The sequence below is a fragment of the Phoenix dactylifera genome, unplaced genomic scaffold, assembly GCF_009389715.1.
Source record: "Phoenix dactylifera cultivar Barhee BC4 unplaced genomic scaffold, palm_55x_up_171113_PBpolish2nd_filt_p 000708F, whole genome shotgun sequence".
NCBI lineage: Eukaryota > Viridiplantae > Streptophyta > Magnoliopsida > Arecales > Arecaceae > Phoenix > Phoenix dactylifera.
The window spans coordinates 119,531-146,405 of NW_024068088.1; the positions used below are offsets into that span (position 1 = coordinate 119,531).

At 39.7% G+C, this 26,875-nt stretch overlaps 1 protein-coding gene across 4 annotated transcripts in view; it reads right to left on the bottom strand.

The window, feature by feature from the left end:
• Positions 1-23,040, bottom strand: part of LOC103698482 (ALBINO3-like protein 2, chloroplastic) — an 80,221-nt gene extending 57,181 nt beyond the window's left edge. For all 4 annotated transcript variants that reach the window (XR_005508941.1, XM_039120091.1, XM_039120090.1 and 1 more), the window contains exons 1-4: positions 22,342-23,040; positions 21,089-21,195; positions 16,785-16,912; positions 15,516-15,587 (exon numbers count right to left, since the gene is read on the bottom strand). Coding sequence is in view for 3 of the 4 variants with exons in the window: in XM_039120091.1 (XP_038976019.1) it covers positions 15,516-15,587; positions 16,785-16,912; positions 21,089-21,195; positions 22,342-22,808 (774 nt within the window). In the remaining variant the exon portion in view is untranslated. The remainder of the gene's footprint in view (positions 1-15,515; positions 15,588-16,784; positions 16,913-21,088; positions 21,196-22,341) is intronic.
• Positions 23,041-26,875: the final 3,835 nt, after the last annotated feature.

The following is a 26,875-nucleotide window of genomic DNA, read 5'->3' on the forward strand; positions in this document are numbered from 1 at the left end:
GCTTTTTCTTGAATGAACCTTGATTACTTGGCAAAAGATGATTCCTCTGATGAATAGTGTCACTTTAAATACTTGCCCATCTCTATTGGTCACTCCCCATTGGCTAGATTTGGAAAAACTATCCGTTACTAACCATTGGAAGGTCAAAAAGCACTTCTGCAGAACTAGCCGTTATGCCCTTGCCCGTGTTGGGGTCGACCCAAACTTTTCTTGGGTCGACTCAACTTACTGTTCATCAGACTTGGGGCCGACTCAACTTCCTCTGGGGTCGACCCAACTTTCTCTAGGGTCGACCCCTGCTACAGTGGGGTTGGCCTTCTCAAGAACGAGAGAACCTTGTATTTTCGACTGTTTTCACTGGGGTCGACTCAAGCTTTCTTGCGGTTGACCCATGCTACAGTGGGGTCGACGCAAGTTCCATTGAGGTCGACCTTCTCAGAAATTCCAAAGACATGATTTTGAACACATATCCTTGGGGTCGACTCATGTTCAGTTGGGGTCGACTCAAGTGTTCCTGGGGTCGGCTCAATCCACACTTTCCTGCATCTTAAGGTTAGACTAATTCATATAATCAATGAAACATATTTTCAAACAATTTTGAGTGTATGCACGATAGAGCTACATACCCTTAACAATGAAAATCATTGTTTTACCCTTAAGAGTATATTTCACTTAAAACTTTGCTGAATTAGAATTAAGAGTTCTCTATCCCTTTTCTACTACAAATTTTATCTCGTTGTTAATCATTGGAAGACGTCTTGATCTCATTCTCTTAATATATCATGAATGTATCGAGGGTGTCGTATTCATTAGTGATGTATCACGTTAAACTATATTATTAATTGATATTCCCTCAATGATTGTGTTAATCATCGAAATAACACTATCAATCTTCAATCTTACCCTTTTTGATGATTATAAAACATTGAGCATGAGCAGATTGACACTTATATTAAAATTAGAAGTTTTGTTTTAGAAAGAGCTCAAGTTGCTGAATTTCAGCTTTTCAAATTTGAAAGTGAAGACTCCCCCTCTTTCATCCAAATATTGTCAATTTGAACTTTTGATTTTTTTTATCCCTTTCTTTTGTATTTTATTAAAGATGAAACTTCAAAAATTTAAGATAAAGCAAGAGTTTCAGGTTATGTATCAAGGCATGAGAAGTATGTGCCAAATTCAGAAATTTTGATTGAAAATTCAAATTTTTTTGTTTTTGAAAATTTTCATTATTACATTTACATATTGCTCCCCCTTAAGTGAATATAATCTCATCCTATTTAATTTCCAAACTTATTTCTCCTCCTATATCGCACACTTCTTTCTTTTCTTACTTCTTCCCCTTTTTGTTATCATCAAAAGAATGTATAGCAATAGATAAGTAGAAGCAATAAATGATAAAATCCAAATTTCATTGATCAAAATGAAACTTGTAGTACACTAATGCCAAAAGTACAATGTTCTTCAATTAAGGTGCCAAAGTACATCAACAAAGTAAAATGCATATGAGAACTAAATAAATCCTAGGCACTAATTATGATGGATTCCTGTAGTGCTATCATCAGGCCTAGGAGGAATCTAAGAGCTGTGATCTAGTCCTCATCCTCCTAGCATAATTGGCGAGGAAAGGTCTGGCCTGATGGGACTGAGTCTGTCGTGGACCTCGGTGAGCTGGGTGACTCTATGCCGAAACCTCTGACTCAGCTGCTTGGAGCACAGATGGACCATGAGCCTCTCTCTCTAAGGTTGTCACCTGGTCTCTAAGGCTTCTAATCTCAGCAGTCATACTGTCCATCCTGCGCATCATGCCTATCAGAGAGGAGTTCTCACCTGAGCTGACACAAGCTCAGTCATCCTACTTCCAAAACTCCTCTGTACATCCCGTAGGTGTGGATGACGAAGGTCCAGCCTCTGAAGATGCTGTAGGATGATCCGCAGGTATCTCAGACTCAGGGATAGAGTCTCCAAATCTATGGTACATCATCCTCCGGTGCATGTATCCCTGCACCTCCACTGCACCCACAGACCGTCCACTTCTCAAAACCCATTGCGAACTAAGGATCGTACAGTGTAGGTGTCGGTAAATAGCAGATGCCTGGATAATCTCTCCTCCACACATATGTCATGCTGCTGAATATCAGGGTAAGTATCATACCGTAGGGCAAAGAAACTCTCGATTTGCATATAGCCTCTCGCATCTGCCTGATCATCATAGCTGGAAGATTCAGGGAAATACCCTGAATGACATGCTCCATAATTACCATGTCTCGCTCAGATATGTGATCAAATCTCCCACTCTTCAGGAACAATATCCGACCTATGAAGTTGTGCAATAACCTCATCTCAGCTGATAGAGAGCTAGCTACTAAGTTTTCTGAATAGTCAAAGTCATCTCTCTCAAAAATTATCTGTAGAGCCCTCAACTTGTTCTCTGGCCTTTCTGGTGTGGCTCCTTCGTAGGGGAGATGAAGCAACTCACTTAGGCTGTTCTTCTGAAACACGAACCCGTACTTCTCGACCTCAGACACAAGCCCTCCCGGACCGACTTTTAGAAAGGCATAGAACTCACGAACTAAGCCCAGATAGGTCCACTAAATCTAGGGAGCAAAGAAGATACTCCCATTCTTGTCTTCGAATTCAATCACCCATCCGAAACCCTCTTAATCCAAAAATTCAAAATGGATTTTTCTCCCCGTGGTTACCGGTCTTCCCGCATATTTAGCAAGTTGAACTGAAGAGGAAAGGAGGTGGAGGAGGCTCTACACGTGTCTCACCTTGTGGAGGCACTGTAGAAGATTCTCTAGCATGCTTTTCTACGATGGTTGGCCGTGAGACTCTCCCGGATCTCTTAGCAACGGCTCGCTTGGTCCCATTTTACCAAGTGCTTTCTTAGATCTTGATCTAACGGCTTAGGTGTTAGATGTATGCCCTAGAAGCCAATTTTGGCTGACAGATTATTAATTCTGGGACATAAATTTGTACTTGACTTTATTGAATAAATGAAAGGCATCTTTTCATTCATATTGTTATTGTGTCTATGAATCGTCCAAGGAATTAATAAGATGATGATGCATATTCTCAAGAGTTGAGAATTTGAGCCATGTATCATTAGTGATTAATTTCTAAACGCTCCTGATCGATGGATCATGCACGCGGGACGGTGATCGATCCGATGAGATCAGTGCACACATTACTTTTTCTATGGATGGACGAGACTCGAGTCCACGGTGTGGAAACACTCGAAGTAATAGTGCAGGGTGCTTGTTAGAGAACAAGGGTACTGAGCGTGACCAAGACAAGAAGTCACTTGGATATCTATCCACTCGTCAGTGACTTGCTTGATGTTGCAGTAATGTGACTGATCCTTTGACCCTGCGGTGCTCGGCCACTCACAGTAAGGTTATTGTAGTTTGACTGCACACATGCATGGTCTCTAGCCATATGGGTCCATGCAGTGTAGATTGCTGCAGTAGGTTCACTGTAGAGTAGGGTATGCACCTATAAGGAATCTATCGACCTTGATAGATAAGGAGAGATCCTATGTGATTTATAAGACTGAGTTCGTAAGACTTCGGCCGGGGCAGTATGCCACAGTGGAGAAAGAGTTTTCCACTCTCGAATTTAAGTCGAATAAATCTTCACATACGACAGACGATGGGGTTTGACGAGTTGTCCATGACCTCCGTCCTGTAGGAATCCACGATAGTAGGATTGTATCACATATTAACTGCACCTAGAGGTTCATCATTCTATTCTGCTGGTAGCCACTACATGCTGCTAGGTGTCATTGGTGGATGGTGAGGCTCATAGGGAATATCTCGATGATCGATAAACCCTAATGAGTTGACGTTGGAATCATTCCAACCCATTGAAAGGAGTTTCAATGATATTGAGATAGAGATCACAATATATCTCACTACTAGTCAGAATAGAACCTATTGGGGTCACACACACTAGAAGTATTGACCGATCGATGGTTGAAATGTGATTATGAATTACGAGTTAATCAATTCGATTGATAATCAGTTGAAGAAGGAACAATGGAATTAATTAAATGGACTTAAACACAAATTCTACTTCGAGTAGGATTCCTAGAGTCCTAATTGGATTAGGACTGGAAATCCTAATTTGGAGTAGGACTGGGATTCCTACTTGGAGTAGGATTCCTACCAATCCTAATTAGATTAGGAGTTTTGAAATTAAATTTTGAATTCCTACTTAGAGTAGGATTCCCAGAGTCCTAATCGGATTAGGACTCTGGATTCAAATTAGAGTCCTAATTGGATTAGAAACTAAAATTAAATAAGTCCTAATTGGATTAGGGTTCTTAAGACCTAATTAATTATTAATCTCATGAATCAACATGACTTCTAATTGGGTTAGGATTGAAGAGTTCAAATTGAGTCATGGTTCATTCAAGTTCTAATTGGATTAGACTAACATAGATTGAACCCGATTGATTCATGATTTGGGTTAAACCCTAATTGGATTAGGACTAAACCAAATAGGGCATCTAATCCTCCTTAGGAGGCGGCTCACACCCCTCCTCCTTTTCTTCCTTGTGCGGCAACACAAGAGGGGTCGGCGCCCCTCTTGGGTAAAACATCAAGGGCTCCTAATTTGTAGGAGCCCTAGATGCCTTTAAAAAGGGGAAGAGGGGCGGCACCCCTAGGGCATTTGGAAGCCCTCCTTTGTTTTCAATCCGTGGCCTTCCCTCCTCCCCTTCTTCTGTTTCAGCCCGCAAGCGGATGGCGAGAGAACGAAGGTGGTGTTGGGCGGCTCCCCTTCCTCCAACCCTTCCTTCTTCCAACGCAGGAAAAAGATAAAGCTGCAAAGCTTGGTGATCTTCTTCCTTGGTTGTTCCATCTTCTTCCTCCTCCCTCTAGCATTCAAGAGTTGAAAGAAAGGGAGGTGATCAGCCATCAAAACATATCTCTGCAAGGGAGCTAGCACCCCGGGGAGATTGGAGCGTCAGGATTGGTCCTCTGCTTCGTGTGGATACCCGTAGAGGCCGGACACTTGAACGGCTTCAAGCGAACCTTCTTCCAAAACCACGATCATCAAGTTGCGGTGATCACCTACCTGCACAAAGGCGAAGATCTGATCTCCTAATAGTTTAAAAGTTTTTAATCCTTTATCTAACTACGAACGGTTTTTGAACAACGTTCATGTGAATGAACGGTTGATCCCGCGCATGCCTCTTCCGCTGCCATCTGAATTTTTTTTAATTTTCTGCGGTATGGGCGGGTTCTAACATTAGGGAAGCAATCTAGCATTGTTTGAAGTTGATTGAAAGGGATTGGAGAGTGCAAAATAGGATTTTAGGAAGAGGACAAAGGGAAAGACATGCCCTAAAATGGCTCACGGGTCCCCCTTTTTAAAAACGGGGGTCCCGCCGTTGGGTCGACCCCAGATTTTTTCTGGTGTCGAACTCAACGGAAGGGTCGACCCCATTCTGGCTCGGGTCGGCCCCAGTTCAGGTTTTTTTTTTTTAATTCTTCCTTTTTCCTGATCCTTATCAAATCTTTATAGGATATTGATATATGAGTAAGGAGTCTATAAATGAATAATTTTACTAACGTTTCATTGGTTTTTCAAAATGGAAAGAGAGTATCATGAGACAACATGTTTCTTTCATTTGCTTTCAATCAAAGGGATCACATATGGCTAATTCCCTTCTAAGCATGCAGAATCTATCTTCACTTAAAGGTTTGTGAATATGTCAGTTAAATTGTTTCTCGTACATACATGCTCAATACATACATTCCCATTTTGCACATGATCTCTAGTGAAATAATACCTTATTTCAATATGCTTGGCCTTAGAGTGCTGAACCGGATTTTTGGTAAGGTTAATGGCACTAGTGTTATCACACTTTATAAGAATGTTGTCTAGTTTGATTCCATAATCCTCTAGTTGTTGCTGAGCCATAGTTCTTGAACACAACTCCCGACAGCTATATATTCGACCTCAACCGTTGACAATGCTACTGAATTCTGCTTTTTGCTAAACCATGATACTAAGTTATTCCCTAAGAATTGACATGTTCCACTAGTGCTCTTCCTATCTAATTTGCATCCAGCAAAATCTGCATCAGAATATGCAAGCAAGTCTAGACAAGAGTCTCTAGAGTACCATAATCCTATATTTATGGTTCCTCTCAAATATCTAAGGATTCTTTTGACAACACTTAGATGTGACTCATTAGGATCTGATTGGTATCTAGCACATATTCCCATACTAAAATACTATGTCTGGCCTACTAGCAGTGAGGTAAAACAAAGATCCAATTAAGCCTCTATAAAGCTTCATATCTACACTTTTTCCTTTTCATCTTTGTCTAGTTTACTAGTTGGGTTCATTGGGGTGCCTAATTCCCTTGTGATTTTTATTTCCAAACTTCTTTAATATTTTCTTTGTGTACTTAGTTTGATGAATAAAGATGCCTTCCTTAGTTTGCTTGATTTGCAATCCGAAAAAAAATTTAGTTTCCCCATCAACTCATCTCGAATTCTCCTTACATTAATTCAGCCAAATTCTTTGCAAAGACTATCATTAGTGGCACCGAAAATTATGTCATCTACATATATTTGTACTACTAGCAAATTTTTGTCTTTTCTCTTGAGAAAAGTGTTTATCTACATTTCCTCGACTGAAATTATTATTTAACAGAAATTTGCTTAGTCGATCATACCATGCCCTAGGTGCTTGTTTCAATCCATATAGTGCTTTATGTAATCTAAATACATGATCAGGGAATTCATGATTCTCAAAACTAGGGGGTTGCTCTACATATACTTCTTCTATATAACCATTTAAGAAGGTACTTTTTACATCCATTTGATATAATTTGAAATCCATGAAGCATGCAAAAGCTAGAAGTAATCTAATAGCTTCTAATCTAGCCACGGAAGCAAATATTTCTTCAAAATCTATCCCTTTTTCTTGATTGTATCCCTTAGCTACAAGTATAGCTTTATTTCTTATAACTACCCCATTTTCATCTAATTTATTTCTAAAAACCTATTTTATTCTAATTACAGAATTATGCTTTGGTCTCTCAGTTAATGTCCATACATTGCTTTTTTTTAAATTGATTTAATTCTTTTTGCATAGCATTAATCCAATTTATGTCATTCTCAGCTTCTTCATAAGTCTTAGGTTCTATTGTGAAACAAAAGCAAGATAGTCATTTAAATTTCTAAGAGAAGATCGAGTTCTTACCCCTTGAGATGGATCACCAATAATTAAGTCTTTAGGGTGTCCATGTGCGTACCTCCATTCCCTTGGCAAGTCATGAGATTGTGGTGGCACACGATCATCTTCCTTTTCTTGATTTGGCACGTCATTAAGATTCAATTTTTCAAACTCAATAATTCCTGCATCATCAAAAATACTCTCTCCTAGGAGACCTCCCTATCAGACTCATCAAAAATAATATTAATTGACTCTTCAACTACAAGAGTTCTTTTGTTGAATATTCTGTATGCCCCGCTAGAAGTAGAGTATCCTAAGAAGATATCTTCATTTGACTTGGCATCAAATTTACTTAGATCCTCCTTGCCATTGTTTAAAATAAAACATCTACACCCAAATACTCTAAAATATTTAGCAGTTGATTTCTTATTCTTCCAAAGTTCATAAGGAGTTCTTTTTGTTATAGGACGTATTAAAACACGATTTAAAATATGGCAAGCAGTATTTATGGCTTCAGCCCAAAAGTACTTTGGAAGATTTGACTCACACAACATCGTGCGTGCCATTTCTACCAATGTCCTATTTTTTCTTTCAACAACCCCATTTTGTTGAGGCGTTCTAGGTGCTGAAAATTAATGAAAAATACCATTTTTATTACAGAATTCTTCAAAGTGTTGATTTTCAAATTTAGTTCCATGATCACTTCGAATTGCAATTAAGGTAAGCTTCTTTTCAGTTATGATATTTTTATAATATTTCAAAAATGCTGAAAATGCTTCATTCTTATGTGCAAGAAATGAAACCCATGTATATCTTGAAAAATCATCTACTATAACTAGTCCATATTTTTTCTCTCCTAGACTTGCAGTTCTAGTAGGCCCAAATAGATCTATGTGTATGAGTTCAAAAGGCCTATTGGTTAATACTACATTCTTTGATTTGAAAGATGATTTTGTTTGCCTTCCTAATGAGCATGGTCCACAGATTGTCTTTTTCAAAAATCAATTTTGACACATCTTTTATCAAATCCTTTTTTGACTAGTTTTGATATTAAGTCCATACTAGCATGTCCTAGTCTACGGTGCCAAAGCCAACTTGTTTCACTTTCTTTTCTTCATTAGTGATTAAGCATAATCCATTTTTCTTGCCTAAATCATGAAGATCTACCATATAAATATTTCCATGCCTATGTCCCATAAGTACAATGTTATTATCTTTAGGATCTGTGATTATGCATACTGAGGCTTCAAATGTGACTTTAAGACCTTTATCACAAAATTGACTTATGCTAAGTAAGTTATGTTTCAGATCATTAACTAATAAAACATTTTCTATAAAAGTGGATGGAGTAATATAAACTTTACCCTTTCTAATGATAAGTCATTTTCCATTGTCTCCATAGGTTACCACTCCACCCTCCTTAGATTCCAAAGTGACAAATTGTTCTATGTCACCTGTCATGTATCTTGAACAGCCGCTATCTAGATACCATCGTCTATCCCTCTTATTAGCTGTAAGACACTCCTGCAATCAAAATCAAGAATGTACTTTAGGTACCCAAACTCATGTTGGGTCCTTTAGTGTTAGTACTTGAGGTTCCTTTTGGAACCCAAATTTTTTTGGATTTTAGCTTACTCTTATCACTCAATTTAGACTTTCTAAAATTACATTCATATGCTTTGTGTCCTACTTTATTGCAGCAATGACAAGTTATATTTTCATTTTTGGCTTTCACAAATATGTTCTTTAAGTATTTTTGCTTCCTATTTGTTTTATATCCTAATCCAGCTTTATCATATACAGCTTTTTGACTATCAAGAATCATATTTAATTTAGTTAAGCTAAGTGTAAACTTGTCCACTAAGAATTTCTATTTTTCTGCATCTTCTTTTAGCTTGAAATTTTCGGTAATTAGACTTTTAGTTTCATTAGTGAACTTCCTACTTAATGTTTCATAGTCATTAGATAGTTTCAGCTTTTCTTTGATAAAAGATTGATTTTCATCTTTTAAAATTTTATTTTTATTGATTAGCTTTTTGTGTTCTTCCATGAGTTCTAAAAATGCATCATGTAACTCTTCTACTGTAAAATCACATTCAAGTTCAAAATCTATCTCATCGTCGTTGGCCATGTAGCAGATTTGAGCCGTCTCTTGTTGATCTTCCTCTTCCGAACTTGACTCCTCACTTTCACTCCATTCAGCCATGAGGTTCCTCTTTTTAAGTTTTCTTGCCATCTATTTCAATTCCGGGCAATCTATCTTGAAATGCCCAGGCTTGTTACACTCATAGCAAATTGGCATTTCCTTTTCTTTTTCTGTCCTTTCCCTTTTCCTTGCTCGAGCTACCTTTGAGGAAGGGCTTCCTTTTATGAAATTTCTTCTTCCCTCTCATAAATTTTCTGAATTTTCTTGCGAGCATAGCCATTCCTTCATCATATTCCTCCTCATCATCAGACTCTTCTGATTCAATTTTCTGTTTTGGAGTCGTAGACTTCAAGGCAATGATCTTCTTTTTCTTGACCTCCTCTTCTGAATTTTGCTTCATGGTCAACTCATAGGTCATGAGTGATCCTAGAAGTTCTTCCTATTGTAGTGTATTGAGGTCTTTTGCTTCTTGGATTGCAGTTACCTTGGCCTCCCAGACTTTTGGTAGTGACTTAAAAATTTTTCGCACTAGTTCAGAGTTAGTATAAGACTTTACTAAGCTCTTTAGTCCATTTATGATTTCCGTGAATCGAATGAACATTTCAGTTATGGACTCTGTGGATTCCATTTTAAACAATTCATACCTATGTACTAATATATTTATTTTTGACTATTTAACTTGATTAGTTCCCTTATGTATGACCTCTAGTTTATCCCAAATTTTTTCGCGGAGATGCATGTAGATATTTTATTAAATTCACTTACATCTAGTGAGCAGTAAAGTACATCAATTGCTTTAACATTTAGTTGTGCTAGTCTTCTATCACTCTCATTCCAATCCATTTCTAGTTTAGGAATGATTGTGCCCTCCATACTAATTATGGGTGTGTGTGGTCCTCTAGTTATAATATTCCACAAGTCATAATCTAGAGCTTGAATGAATATCCTCATCCTAGCTTTCCAATATGTATAATTAGTGCCATTAAACAGAAAAGGTCTATTTGTAGATTGCCCCTCGCTCATAGAACATTCTACTTGGGTTCTCATGATCTTTGACTCTTGATCGTAAGATCAATAAATACTATGAAAGCACCTAGCTCTGATACCACTTGTTGCCCCAAGGTGACAAGCCAACAGGAGGGTGAATTAGTTTTTCTAAATTTTTTCAATCCTTGAATTAAATCAATTGATGAGTGAGTGATTTAGTTCATATTAATTGAGTGCGTGTAGTGAAGTTAAAACAATACACAACACAAACACACAAGAAGTATAGTGGTTCGGTGCTCTCCTAAGCACCTACGTCCACTCCCCAAACGTCCTCTTGGGAATTCACTATAATCCCGCGGATTATAGTTGGATTGTTTTCCGGGCTCACAATCCAAAAAATCTTTAAACTTTGGTTTTCCGGGATCACCAAAAACCTATGTTGGTTTTACCGGCTCAACAACAAACCTTCACCGTTGATTTTACGGGCTCACCAACAAACCTTACAAAGTAATAAAGAAGAAAGAGTTTGAAACTCCTAGAAGAGCAAATATAACAATTTTACACTAATAGAAGAGATGAGAAAATAGTTATCGTTTTGAGGATGCTCTTCTCTTCTTTGCCAAGGTTCCTTCACTTCACAATGGTTTGGTGGAACTGTTGAATGCACACTCAGATTACTCAACCACCTCCTTTTTGAGACTTAAATTGAGAACATTGAAGAAGGATGCTAGGGCTTGCTTTTTCTTGAATGAACTTTGATTTCTTGGCAAAAGATGATTCCTCTAATGAATAGTGTCACTTTAAAATACTTGCCCACCTCTATTGGTCACTTCTCATTGGTTAGATTTGAAAAAACTATCCGTTACTAGCCGTTGGGAGGTCCAAAAGCACTTCTACAGAACTAGCCGTTATGCCCTTGCCCGTGCTGAGGTCGACCCAAACTTTTCTGAGGTCGACTCAACTTACTGTTCATCAGACTTGAGGTCGACTCAACTTTCTCTGGGGTCGACCCAACTTTCTCTGGGGTCGCCCCTGCTACAGTGGGGTCGGCCTTCTCAGAAACTACAGAACCTTGTATTTTCGACTGTCTTCACTGGGTCGACTCAAGCTTTCTTGGGGTCGACCCATGCTACAGTGGGGTCGACTCAAGTTCCATTGGGGTCGACCCTCTCAGGGATTCTAGAGATATGGTTTTGAACACATATCCTTGGGGTCGACTCATATTCAGTTGGGGTCGGCTCAAGTGTTCCTTGGGGTCGGCTCTAGCTGGGGTTGGCTCAAGGAATCTTGGGATCGGCTCTAGCTGGGGTTGGCTCAAGGAATCTTGGGGTGCCATTTTTGCAGGGGTGTACCAGATCGTTCAATGGTGTGCCAGGGCCGACTCCACATAGCTTGGGGTCGACTCAATCCATACTTTCCTGCATCTTAAAGTTAGACTAATTCATATAATCAATGAAACATATTTTCAAACAATTTTGAGTGTATGCCACAATAGAGCTACATACCCTTAACAATGAAAATCACTGTTTTGCCCTTAAGAGTATATTTCACTTAAAACTTTGCTGAATTAGAATTAAGAATTCTCTATCCCTTTTCTACTACAAATTTTATCTCGTTGTTAATCATTGGAAGACGTATTGATCTCATTCTCTTAATATATCATGAATGTATCGAGGGTGTCGTATTCATTAGTGATGTATCACGTTAAACTGTATTATTAATTTAATATTCCCTCAATGGTTGTGTTAATCATCGAAATAACACTATCATCCTCACAAGCAACTCACTGTACTTTGGTACCGGACTATCTGGATTTCTAATTCAGTGACGGAAGGTCACTGGGTGCAGTCAAGTACTTGCGTAGTCAGTTGTGAGTCAAAATGGAATTGACCCCTCCTGGAAACAAGAGATAATGTCTTGTGATTAATTTAACAAATCCTTGGCCAGGGTAATCCCAGTGAGGAGTCACGGGATATCTAAAGTTAATCACATAATGAATGTACTAATTATAGGGTTGACAGTGAGCTCTAAGTCATCCAGGCATTAAGAGTCAAAAGGATTAAATTATACAGTAACCATAGTTCAGGATTCCCGAATATTTGCTTCGTATATATTCGGCCTATCCGGACGTTAGGTACCATTGCTAGATGGTCATATCGATTAATGTAGGAAGTCGTTCCTATATTACCGGTTTAGGTTTGAACATATGAGGTCACACGCATAGAAGATTCCTGATTGATCAAGAAGGCTGATGAATGATTAAGAATCATTCAGGGGTAATTTGGTTAATTTGATTGGCAAATTATCATATAAAATAATTAAAGTAATTATCGGAGGATTAATTAGTAATTAGATTGCTAATGAACTCAATTGGATTGAGTAATTAGACTAAGGATGAGCCAAATTGAATTAGATTCAATTCTGGGCTCAATCAGGGTTTTTTTTTGACCTTATTGGATTAGGTCTGAACAAGAGGACTTAGGTTGACCAAATTAAATTAGATTAAATTTGTGCTTAATTAAGGATTGACCTAATTGAATTAGGTTCAACCCAATGTAATTGGACAATCCTAATTATTAGGATTTAATTAAATTAAAATGGGTTTGATCTGAAACTGTTCGGATCTTGAAATCCACTTGTCACATATCCATGCATGGCGCTATAAATTGATTTTTAGTATGATTAAAAATTAATCTAATTTATTTAATGGTGCCATAGGACACTTGGCAACATCAGGGACCTCTTTCATCATCAGATAGGGTGACATGGAGAGAAATTCATGAAAAAAATTGGATAAGATCAAATTCTCTCTTCATGGCATATATCATCCTTATCTTTATCTCACTTCTAATTAAGGTTGAATTTCAAATTTAATCACCACAAAATCACCACGTGACCCTCTAATCTGATTGGGGGCATGGGAATTTCGAAATTGATAGAGGGAAGTGGCAACATGATGAATGGTTTAGATTAGATCAAGCTTCATCATGTAATGGCGCATGAACTTGAATTTTGAATTCAAAATTCAAAACCCCACAAAATCCTCCCCAAATATGGGATGGTTGGCATGAAGTTAGAGGGGATAGCAACATTAAAAGGACCTCTATCAGCTGGTGGTCGAATTCAAGGAAAAAAGAGAGAAAAAGAAGGAAAAAAAGAAGAAAGAAAAGAGAGGAACCCTAGTTCATGCATGGAAAAATTCTGCATTCAATCTAGCCGACTTCTTCCTCCTCTAAGTCCATCACGCCATTAGGTTTAGGGGTCCCTGATAAGAGTCTTTAGTTCAGATCTAAGTCCTCCTTAATCCCTCTAAACCTTTCCTCCAAGTTCTTCCAAGAAGGCGGATCAAAAGTTGATAGCGTTGGGAAGATCAAATTTCAGCCTCAAGAAATTCTGCGCAAGCTAGCACTTCCGCAGGATTGGATCTCTTCAGGAACTTCGCGTGTACTTCTCGTAGAGGCCATTCATGTGCGTGGCCGCGAAGTCAAGGATCAGATCCACAACTTTCATCCATCATAAAAGGTATTAATCTAGCATTAATCATTTATTATGGTGTCAAGATCTAGGTCCGATTCCCGAGGTTTTACCCTCTTTTGGGGCTCCTCACGGAGATATCTTCAGAATCCATTCGATGGATATTCGGAGATTAATTGGAATAAAGTTCTTAAATTTCAGATTTAATAGTTAATCATGCATGAAAGTTTTAGCATAATTGTTGGCATAATCCTATGTGTTCTTAAGGTGCTGATTTCTAGATTTGATCTTGTAAGCATGCATGAATTAAATTGTTAGATTCGTTTTTTCCGCTGCGTTTTTGAAACTTAAAAAGAACTACGTATGGCTTGATTCCCCTTATGAAGGGGTACGTAGGCAACCCGATTAGGTTCAGCCATGGTTTTCACCAAAAAAAAAAATTCAGCATGCCTAACACCGAAGAACCTAGGATTCACTTTCAGTAGAAACATGGACGCCAAATATCATTTGGCATAAACATACCAGCATAATAATGACAGTGGTCAAAATAATAGAAGAAAAGATTGAATATTGTCTGCCAGTAGCACACCAGCCTGGCACTCACATGGTTTGCTTCATGCTATGCCATTTTATTCTGCTGTTTGGCAGACACTGGGCAAGCACAGCCAGTATCATGTCAGTGCCACATGCCCACAAGACACTGGCATATACATAGCCATCCTGTGTCGATCAGCACTTAAATTCAAAAGCAGCAAGGGTTTTAACTGTGATAATTGAAAATAAAATGATAAATGAGATAAGCTCCAGATGAGGCCACAAAGAGAATTGAAGTAAATGAGGCCAAAAAGAAAATTTTCTTTCAGCGATGAAGGATTACACTAATACTGCTTATTGTGAGAACAAACATGAAGATTGGATGGTGGAAAAAGGTTCACTTTTCTGTAATCTTTGCATACCCAAGTGCATCTTTATGGAACATGTTCTAGGTACCACAATGCCTTAAAAAGAAGCTACATGTAGCATTACAAACTACAAACACAATTTAATTTTTAGATTAAGTTAGCTAATATAAATGATATATCATTTTGATTATTTAACTTAGGTACAATGTATTGAGCATTGCACATGCAATTTAAAAAAAAAGGGAAAAGAAGAATGCCAGATAACCATTGAAGCACCTAAGCAGATTAAATGGCTATTAAGTGTTTGAGCAAAGTTCAACAGCCAACCAAACTAAAAGGCCATATGACATTTGTGTAGGAAAGGCTTAAGTGGTTTAGCACCATATAGCCATTTAAGCAGCCAACTAAGCACTTAATGGTTGTTTTTTATAAACATTTGAATGACTGTCTATCCTAAAAACATTATTCCCTTTTATCTATTTGTTCATAAGTGTAACATGTGAATACAATGTCACAATGTAGAATGCCATCTATTCTTTCTCGCAAGGACAATAAGTCAAACATGATCCATAGTCGAGTAAGATAGCACAAGAATGGTTTATTATGAAGAGTAAAACAATTTCTGTCTTAAATTCAATATCTAACATTGCACTTAAGTCAGCCAACTCTAATGTTGGTTGCCTTCCTCATGAGAGGTTCAGATCATAAAAGCATGATCCAAATTGAATAATGTCCAGGCAATTTTACTACTATAATGCAAGGTCTTGATAGCTGAAAATATATAAGTCTCAATTGCATTTTATTGTCCTTACACTATCAAGCCCAGGGTGACTATCCAGACACATCCTCCGAATGCTAGTCATCCACAATAAAAAACTAGGGACCTGTAAAGCAATGAGAAAAAAGAAAAGTCATGTTATCACAACAAAACCAATAAATTTGGTTAAGTTTTAACAAAAGAATGCACTGAAAAATTTTCCGTTTCTTTTTATAAATTCGGATTCATGCTTTACAATAAATATCTTTTGCTATAAATTTTCCCTTTCTTTGAGTATAATGTAAGTGTTAATCCACCGATTTTTTTTATAAAATTTTAGTTTTCCAATTTGTTCAGTTAGTAAAAAATTTAGCAATTTTAACGACATGAAACAAATTTCTAATAGTTTAAAAACATTCTATGACAAATTAGGAAAGAGAAGAACTGAAGAAGAGATGATTGTCACAAATCATAACAAAGGGTAACATACAAAAGATCGATAACCTAATACAACAACAACAGTATTCTAACTCATAATAACTACAAATTATGCTACACATATAGGACTGTCTGCAAAACATAAATTCAAAATTTCAAATCCTATGATTTAAGACCATTACAGTACAAATTTCCAGAGGATACACTAAAAAAGCATGCTTGAAGCCATAATCGCATACTGTAGCCTATGGCTTTCAGTAGTTCCATGTCATACTTTACAATTCGCCGTACCGAACCGGTACGGTACGGTATGCTCGGTATCGTCCGGTTCGGTACGGTATAGCATACCATGCTTTACATACAAAATGATGCTAGGCACAATTCAGTAAGAAACTTAGCAGAGAATATTGAGGAATTTCATTAACTTTGGATATGGGATCAACATCAGCTAAGAAATAGAGAAAAGGTGAAACTGTAAAATTCTTAATTAAGTATACACAATTTAATATGCCTTTTTCATACTTTTATGATTTAATTAGAAAATAGAAACACCTTAATACAGCATCAAATGTTGAGAAATTCCCAAAACATTTACTACTTCAAGTCTAGCGGGTTACTTCACTAGCATTTTAATTTATATTATTTGTCACTACATTTAATGTCTAGTTTATTACATATGGAAATAAGTAGAATTATGACATTGGCCAATAATGGTATGCGGTACCGGTAGGTGGCGTACCGACACTCAATATGCATAGCGTACCGCGTACCGTACCGACATTCGATATGCCTATGCTAGTACGGCCCGAAATGGGGTCTGATACCGGTAAGGCAACCTTAGCCAATATTATGATTGAAGTATATATTACTATGTTCTGAGCTTTACCTGGACAGTAAAGAATGCAAAGTTCCACAAAAATGAGGGGCACCCAAGCTCCCGTCTTTTCTTTTGAAATAGCAGAAAATGGTCTTGAAAACTCCTTCCTGATAGGGGTGGTGGAAATGGAGGAGGCACTGATAAAGACAAAAAGACAAGCAGACAACAATTATCTAGTTGTATCAGAATTGTGCAATAATAGCATGAGCTAAAGAAAAACTAATAAACAATAATATAGTATATTATAATACTTAAGCTGAGTTTAGTATCACAACCTCAACGTTTGATTATCCAGGTCAATCTAGACATAAACCAAAACCAAATGGAGGAGATGCTTAAATAAGTGCAATGTATAAAATGAATCGATTGTCCAAATATAGTAGCAGCTGCTAAAATAAATAGAAGTCATATACACGATGTTTGCTGATGTTGTTTGCATTGCTGTATTATGTATGTAAACATATTAGTTACTCAAGAATTCATGAAGCATAAAAACATGTCCGATGAGTGGTCGGGGCTCTTGTTATTATATATAGTGCAGAATAATCAAGTTTTTTGAGTGTATACCTTCCTAAATATGTGAAATTGCATGAATACCCACACAAAGTTTTTATTTGCATGTATAGCCTCATAAATTGCTTGTTTTGCAAGTATAACCTTCTCTTTTTTTGTTTCTTTGTATATGTACCCATGCCATCTAATACTGTTAAAAAATGAACACTTAAAAATTGAAAGACTGAAATACCCTTAATAGGTAAACATGCAAAAAAAGTATATATGTAAATAATCATGAGGGTAATCAAACAATTTTGCATATTTAGACAGATATACACTCAAAAAACTAGAAAGAAAGAAACAAGCATAAGTCAACAAAAGCCGCTGGCCTTCTGTTGCGAGTCTCTCCCACCCCATTTGCAAATCTGACCGGGTCACAAATAACGTGCAATAGCGCCAATGCTCCGTGATTTTTGTCCCATAGGGGTAGGACTGAGATTTGACACCATATTAATTCGCAAGACACCGAACACTGCTTACTGACACCACCAACCACTTTTCCTCTCATGGTTACTTTCATGTGTGCTCTTGTGCTCCAAACAATCCTACTGGAGCGGACACCAGTGCCAGATTGTCCGTCACTCGGGTCTACAGTCGCCGCAGGAGGATAGTTCAACCAGTTTCATTGTGGTTGGAGTGATTTTATTTTATTTGGGCTTATTAGGATATTTTGTTATTTGATAACCTTTAGGGCTTATTTTGGTATTTCGTTATTTTGAGGATCTTTTGTGAGATTAGTTTCTTTTTAGGGGGGTCTTTGCATTTTCTGGGTCTTATAAATATATGAACCATATATCGTATGGGATATGCTATGAATTAAATTTCTGGTTCCTTTCTTTAGCCTTGGTGTGAAACCCTGAGCTAGGGCTAGGCGAAAGCCTAATTCTCCTTCCCTCCTCTCTCTTTCTTCTCTCTTCCTCCTTTCCCTTTCCTGCTGTCCGGCATTGGTATTAGAGCTCGGCAACAAAAATTTTTTGGGCTGCGATGGGCCTTGACCTTCACGTGGGGGCTCAGACTTCCCGCAAAGAAAAGGGAGGCGTCTTCTCCAACGTTGGTTTTCCCTATTTATTCTTCCACGCCGAAGTCTACAAACAGAGCCCCTCCCAATCTATCCTTTCTCACTTTCAAAATCGATCCTCGCCCTTCTTGTTCTTCTCGATCAATGCCCTAGAATAGAAAGCGATCTGTTTCCTCTCTTCCCCTCCTTTCCTCTATCCTCGTCTTCCTTATGTATCCCACTCTTTCTCGGCCAAAACCCCCCCTTCCCCCGTTTGTTCCTTTCTTCCAGCGGTGCACGAGAAGAAAAGGGGAAAGCCTTCTCTCCCCCCTAAGACAGGCAACGACCGGACATGAGAGGAGGAAAGGCCGTGCACCTCTTCGCGGCACTTCCCGTGTTCCCCAGGATCTTGCGGTGGCTCCTTATTCGAGGCAGATATGAAAGTCCGATAAGGTAAGTTGGGAAGTCGGTCAGGAAATTCGTCTTCGCAGCCAATGTCTTTAAAATAATAAAATCCTAATCTGCCTTCTTATTCTGGGAATCCCTTAAAACTGACGGAGAAAAGGAAAAAGGGAAACCCCCCACCCCCCCACCCCCATCGCCACTGCCTTTCGTCGGATCCGAAGAGAGGAGCACCGCTGTCCGCAAGCGCCCATCGCCGCCCGTCGTCCCGCGCCCAACCGTCGCCACGCTCCTGGCACCGCAAAAGAAGGCATAACCACTAGCAACAAGCCACAAAGAAGATAAACAGTAACGAGTACGTAACGAGTTATCGGGTCAGACCTGTTAACCCGAATTCTTTTGGTTTGATTTAAAAAAGGGCCGCACGTGACCCTTAAGTCACGCACGTGCCACCCTATTCATCGTCTTCCATCCTCTCTTCTTTGTGGCTGCTCTTCCCGATGCCTTCGGAGCACCGGCAATCTCGAGCCCGGAGGAATGATCTCCGCGCAGAGGAAGCCGGAGGACCGGCTTTAGGAGGTTGGGAACCGGCTCACCTCCCCTCTGTCTGGTTATCATAGACCACGACTTCCAACAAAGACCTTTATACCAATAAGTTGGCACGATACTATCGATATCATACCATGTCGTCGCAAAACTGGCACTAGTATAGGTGTAGGGATGCCAAAGCTATCCATACCAATATGTACTAGCCAGCCAGTTCATATGAACGGTATTGTATCGACCATACCAATCAGTAATGATGGTCTTTCATTCTTTTTGATACTGTCTATTTTAGTATCGTATGCATGTTGTACAAGTACATAGTTCAAGGTTGGTCGTACCGATATCGATAGGCATACCAGTTGCCTACCGGACCGATATGGTTCCGGCTCAGACCAGTTTGAATCAGTACCGAATCGGCCAATAGATGCGGAAAAAATTCCACGGAAGAGCGCGACCCCGCGCTGCCCAGAGCGCGCGTACCGGTGCAAACCAGTCTGGTTCGCACCGACACCAGGTTTGTACTGCTCAGTTCCAACCCCTTTGCGGCAGGAACTATTTTTCACGCTTGAAATGGACCGGTCCGGTACGAACTAGTTCAGCATACCATAATATGGTTCGTACCACTATTTGAAACCTTAGTTTCCAGATTTAGCTCATAAAATACATAAAATATTTATGGTCTTATTCTCAAATGACCAGCAAAAGCATAAACATCAAATCCTAAAGATGGTGAATATTACATTAAGCAAACAAGCAGAACATTCTAGTCCGTGAAGAGTAGATTCCTATTTTCTTTGCACGACTAGCAATGAGATACATGCAATGCACATTGCAAAAGAAAAATAAATATAAACACTCAGATTATATCATATAAACTTTTAAAGAGAATAATGAGATTTTTCTCATTTTTTTTGTATTTGGAGAGCGATTAGAATCCAATTTACACCTTTCTTTCTCATTTTAGAAGCTAGGTCTTTGATTACCTAACATTTTTAGAAATAGTCAAATTTATTTAAATAGGAATTATTTATGTATTGTAAGAGATGTAGAAAGGCATTTTAGAAAAACTGATAGACAAAATCAGAATAGAATATATGCTTATCCTTCTACCTAAATTTTGCAAATTCATACTCTGTTCTAAAAGATGGTATCACTTTTTATATAATTATCTTTTTGGAACTCAAGAGTTTTGTCATCATCGAAAAAAGAGAGATTGTTGACCCTAAAAGGTTGATTTTGATGATACAAAACAATTGAGTTAGAGATAACTAATCTCTTTGCCTTGAGTTGCCAACTACAAATTGCATTCATATTTTTTAAGTCATGCTTTAACCTTGAAGTATCAAGAAGCTTACACACATTCACCATCATCTATTTGTTATATCAACGTTTTCAATTTTGAACAGCCATAGCCACATGACCATTTTGAACTAGTATTTAAACTCATCCACTGTGCTAAATTCAGACTAGCAATCAATTAAGGTCAATGTAAGTTCATTAATAAGTCTTCACTAAAGGCATGTTATTTAAAATAAATAAGGTAAGAATCAGAAAATTGTATAATTCAAGAATTGCTTTAGAAGCACCAATAGGGATTCCTCACTGTTTCTCAATTACATTACATAGAAAAGAATATGATATTTAGTTGTAAACAACAAATTTACATGCATGTGAACTACTAAGTGAAACATATAATGATATAGTGCATCAATATAAAAGACGACTAACAAGTTACTTACAACCCTAATTTTAGTCTAAACTACGGAATGAAAAAAAAATATTATGAGATTAAGGCACAGAAAAGATCTCTTACATTTTGGGAATAATTTTGCAATTTCTCCAGCCTTCTTAAGTTGCAAAATAAGCACAGGAAGTAGGGACACCCTCAGGGCCAACGTAGATGTGGAGATTATTAACCACCTGCAATGGTGTCTATATAGTCAGATGACTATGAATTATACATTTTACTGCAAGACGAACATGCGAGCCACTGCAGTTTAATGATGAAGATTGATTGATAGTAATTTAAATGAATATCAAAGAACCACACAAAAGATTACAAGCAAACATAATAGAAAGATTATAGGTCACATGAAAAAGAGAAGTTTCATTCATTGAAATGCTATCAGATAAATTACTTATCAACAAGCAACATTGACTTACGGATACAGAAAATTCTTCAGTCAATACACAAATTGTCGCTATGAATAAACAGAATTCTTCCGCGACTACAGAAATTTTCACCCATATAAAGCATGGAGTTTATGTAGAAATGAAGTTATCTATGAGTAGCCTATGAGACAAAAAAAATATGTGAAACAACAAGCAAGACTCCATAGAATAGGAGGGTAGCCAATTAAGAAAGCCTTAAGATATGATAACATCATATAACATAGAAGGCTGAGGTGTTTTGAGTTCAAACTACGAAATATAGCAGTATAAAGTAGCGATTGCACTGAATAAGAATAAAGCAGTTGAATAATGATGGAGATGATAGATATGTGTAACAAAAACATTCAGCAGCTCAGATGAGGAGAGAAGTTCAAATTCATATAGAAAAGTTCTAATTGCAAGACAGAATATATGCATGTATATCTAATTGTCTATGTAAATGGAGAATTTAATCTTTCGGCAATCAATGGAAAAGTAGGATCCATAGAACCTAAAACAACCAAGATAGCATACTCATTCCTAGCCATGGTATCAAGTTCTCATCAATGCACATTAGTAGACAACAAATCAAATTTGAGCTGACGGACCATTCCACTATTTTTGTTAACACTATTAGAAACCTTCAGACAATATACAAACTGAAAATATGAAAATATAAAACAATTCGCTTCCCACGCTAATCTTTCTCCACACTTCCGACAATTCCAACGAACTATAGAGACAATGTCAAGAATTGGCGTGGAGGAAGTCCTATAATTGAAGATTAGCTGGCATATATAACATATCTTCTGTTTTCCAAACAATTTAACTAATTCAAAGCCCAAATAGCACAAGGATTGCCCATCGAGAAAACCCATCGAGCTCCCTTAAGACTTGGATTTTCGGAATGCTTACCAGGGAAGACCAGTGAGATCATGGTACCCATCAAGCAGAGTAATCACAGAGAGGACTGGATAATACCACACGCTCTCTTCAACCGTTTCCTCCATCATCCCCGAGCCATCCGACCCGAGACTCGAGATCCCTGCTCCAGTTTCGGAGCCATCCGCAGGGCTGAACTCCAGTCCCTCTTTGGAGTTCCCAATGAGGCTGTCACCTCCGGCACCGCTGCCGGAGGCGGATCCACCGATGTCATCTGATGTGCCGCCGGTCCAGGCGTGCCATGAGAAGGAGCGGGAGGGGATTTTAGCGTAGAAAGATTGGATTTTGGGATTGGAGGAGGTTGAAGAGTGTGTGGCGTGGTCGGAATAGGAGAAGGGGCTATGGTTTTGGTGGGGGTTGGAGCGATGGAAGGGCGGAGGGACAGGAGGGAAGAGGCGGCGACGGCGGAGATGGCGGAGGAGTCGGGTCGCCAGAACCATGAGGTTGGAATGGGCTTCGTTGGGTTTCTTCGCTTTTCTTGTTGCTGGGGCTTCTCGTTTATGGATGGCTGACGGTGCCCACAAATGGATGGGCCCGAGGGCCTTGACGGGCCGCGTGTCAGAAAAGGTGGGGGGAGGAAGGAGACGGGCCTGAGAAACAAATCAGGCCGTGAGAAAGGTGGGGAAGGGCTGCAGTGTGAAGGGGGTTTTGGGTAAAAATGGAGAAGAGGGAGAGGTTGGGGGAGGGGCTGCGGTGTGAAAGAACGCGGGGGGGGGGGGGGGGGGGGGGGGGGGTATGCGGCGGCCGCCGGCGTCAGCCGTTGGGCGGCGACGGAGGGAGGTGAGCGGCGGCGTCGGTGCGAGGCGGGGTGGCGGCGAGACCTTTGACGGGAGCGGCGGCGTCGGACGAGGCGGCAGCCGAAGGGAGACGGGGCGTAGAAGGCGACGGCGGGGACTTTGGGCGGCGGCCGACGGAGGAGACGGAGGAGCTCGGAGTCGACTAGGAAAGACGGACGACGACGCAGGGGAACCACGGCCGGAGGAAGACGATGAACAGGTATTTCTCCTTTTTTTTCCTTTTTTTTTAAACTCAGATCCAATAGGGTCGGGTTAGCGGGCACGATCCGCTCCGGTAACCCGTTACGGACCCGTGACTGTGCACCGCCTTCTTCGTGGGTGGGTTGAGGCTGTTACCGCGGTTGCCGAGCTTGGGAAGACAGGTGGCGGAGGCGCGCGGGACTTTTTCTTCTCCGAATCCGGCGTGCGGCGTCGTGCAGTGGCGACGGCGGCGTGCGGTGGACTCCCCGTGGGAGGGACTCCTCTCCGGACTGGACGCGCAGCCGCGGGCGGTGCTCTGTGGCCCGCGGCGACGGGGCGGCCGGTCACGGGCTCCGGCCGTTGGCGGCTTCCGGCGGCGAATCACGGACGGCGAGCGGCGGTGAAGGCGGCCGCGGTTGAAGGGGGTTGATGAAGTGGGGGCTGGCGGGCTAGAAGGGGATAGGTGGAGAGAGGGTTTGGGGGGTGGCGTCGCGGGTCCGGCACAAGTCGGCTGTGGGCGGCGCGGGCGGCGCGGGCGAGCCAGCGGCGCTGCCGGCGTTGTGCGCGGGGGTGAGGGCGGCCACGGGGGTGACGGGTGGTGGGGAGGAGCAGCCGCAGGGGTTTTCACCTTCTTCCTTGGTGAAAACCGAGAGAGAGAGGGAGTAAGGCACGAGGCGATAGGGGAGGAGCTTGGTAAGCCTTTGCTTTTCTGTTGAAAATCGAGAGAGAGAGAGAGAGAGAGAGGAGAGGATAACTCGATCGGGCCTTTGGCAACCGGGGAGCCGACCAACTTTGATACCAAGTTGATGGCGGATCACTGTAGGTAAAAAAGAAAAAAAAAAAAAAAAAAAAAAAAAGAGAAAGAGAGAAAGAGAAAAAAAAAGAAAAAAAAGAAGGAAGAAGAAAAAGAAAGGAGGCTAGAGTTTATTCAATCATTAAACTCCTAATTCATGAAAAGAGTGGCATTTATATAGGCCTTACATCGGCTCAAACAATTGACGACATAGCAAAGTTGGACCCTCAATCAATTGACTAAGGTCCTATTTGGTGGAGCTGTTGTTTGGAAGTAGAGCTGTTGGAAGTAGAGCTGTATGAAGTTGAGCTTTTACAAAAAGCTGTTTGCTGTTTGGTAACTATATTTCTAAAGTGTTGTGGTACTTTAATATGTGTTTGGTAAACAAACTCAAAAAATACTTTTGTATGATAAAATTACCATAAAGGATATTGCATAGTATTATACGATAGAACATAATAAAACATAACATATATTAATACATAATATACGATATAGTATAATATTACTGTAATGTAAAATAATATTATTATAATATAGTAATATGACATTATATAGCATAGCATAATAGTAATATAATTATTAGAGTATATTTATTTTTCATAATATAATATTAGAGTATATTATAATATAATATAATTATTTAACATAACATATTAATATATTATGATATAATATATTATAATATTATATTTATAGTATAATACAATAATAAAAGTATAAAATATTATAATTATTAGTATAAAATAATTTTCCCTAATATAATATACTATAAAATTATTTAACATAACATATTAATGTATTATGATATAATGTAATATAATATTATATTTATAGTGTAATATAACAATAAATGTATAAAAATATTATAATTATTAGTGTAAATTAATTGTTCACCCTTCTAATGACCATTTATCTCTTTATTTAACTATTTACAATGGTGATAAGTTCACTATCATAAAGATCAGATTATTTGCCACTCACTCATTATTTTTCTTTTTATTTATTTATTTATCTATTTATACGTTCATTCGTATATATATTTATTTATGCATTAATTTATTTATTTATTATTTTATTCATTGAAATATATTTATTTATTATCTTATTTATTTGTTCATTCATTCACTCATTCATATACATATTTATTTATACATTTATTTATTTATTTGTTCTTTTCTTTTCTTTTTTTTTCTTTTTTTCTTTTTTTCTTTCCTTTTCTTCTTTTTTTTTCTTTTTCTTTTCTTTTTTCTTCTCTTCTTCTCCTTCCTTCCTCTCCCCCCTTCTTCTTTCTTCTCCTCCCGCGTGGCCGGCGGCGCTGGAAGGGGGCCAGGCTGCGGCAGCCACGGAAGGAGACCCGGGAGGGCGCCCGATGGAAGGGAGCCAAGGCGGCTCGCCTGCCACCACTGCCGGCGAACATTGCCGCCCCACAGCTCCACTGCCATGGGGGCTTCGCTACGGTTGGGAAGCCACAGTCCCGTGGCTAGGAAGCCGCAGTCCCGCGGCTGGGACGCTGCAGCCGGGCTCGGCGGAAGGGAGCCGAAGTGGCTCGCGCCACAGCTCCCCGATCCCGTGGTTGGGACGCCGCGGTCCCACGGCGGGCGGAGGCCCGACCACGCCACGGCCGAGCCCGGCCGCTCCACGGGCCGGCGCGACCTGCGGAGGGGTGGCCGGCCATAGGTGGTTGATCGGTTCTTTCAATTTTAAAAATAAACCACGCAATAGCACGTATCCTGTAGGATAGTGATTACGGGTGTCGGTCCACAGGGATTGAAGAATAAGTTATTTTTCTTTTAAAAATAAATCAAGAAGAAGGATTTGCTGACTTGATTTAACTAAATTAAACTATGAGTATGAATTAGAATTTATCAGAGTAAATGGATCTAGGATTTGGAATCCACCACATAGCAATACATCAGGGACTGTGTTCTTAATTTTTGTCTTTTGGAGAGGCATACAATTTGGCTACAAGCCTTTTAAAATAAAAACATAAAGAGTTTTAGGAAGATCCATCTTCGGTATAGCATGAAATGTCTACCTAAGTATGCTAATCTAGGGTGCAGCACACATCATTTTCCTAGGCATGGATCATCTTAGACTACTTTAGCAAACATGAATAGTAAATGGCATGCTCAAGGTTTAAACATCATAAAAGAAATATTTCATTCTAGATAAGAATTTAAACAAGCTCCAAAATAATAAAAAAAAAAGTAAGAACTACAATGCCTTGATACATTGCAAGGGCTTAGAGATGATCACGGGCCTTCTGGCCCGCCCAGCCCGCCCGGCCCGGCCCGAAATTTTTCGGACTTGGGCATTGAAAAAGGGCCCATTGGTTGGGCCTGGGCAGGAAAAGCGGCCCGACCAAAAAAATCGGGCCGGGCCTGGAAACGTTAAAAATAGCCCGGTTCGGCCCGGCCCGACTATAAAATCCTGTTATAAATTATAATATATTAAAAAAATTTAACAAAAACCCTAACCTTTGGGCTTTCCCTTCCCTTCCCTTCCCTTCCCCTCCCTCGCTGAGACTGAGAGCCGCCGCCGCCCCCCCTCCCTCGCTGAGAGCCGCCGCCGCCCTCCCTCGCTGAGAGCCGCTGCCACACCCCCCCTCCCTCGCTGAGACTGAGAGCCGCCGCCGCCGGCCCCCCCTCCCTCGCTGAGACTGAGAGCCGCCGCCGCCCCCCCCCTCCCTCGCCCCCCTCCCTCGCTGAGAGCCGCCACCGCCCTCCCTCGCTGA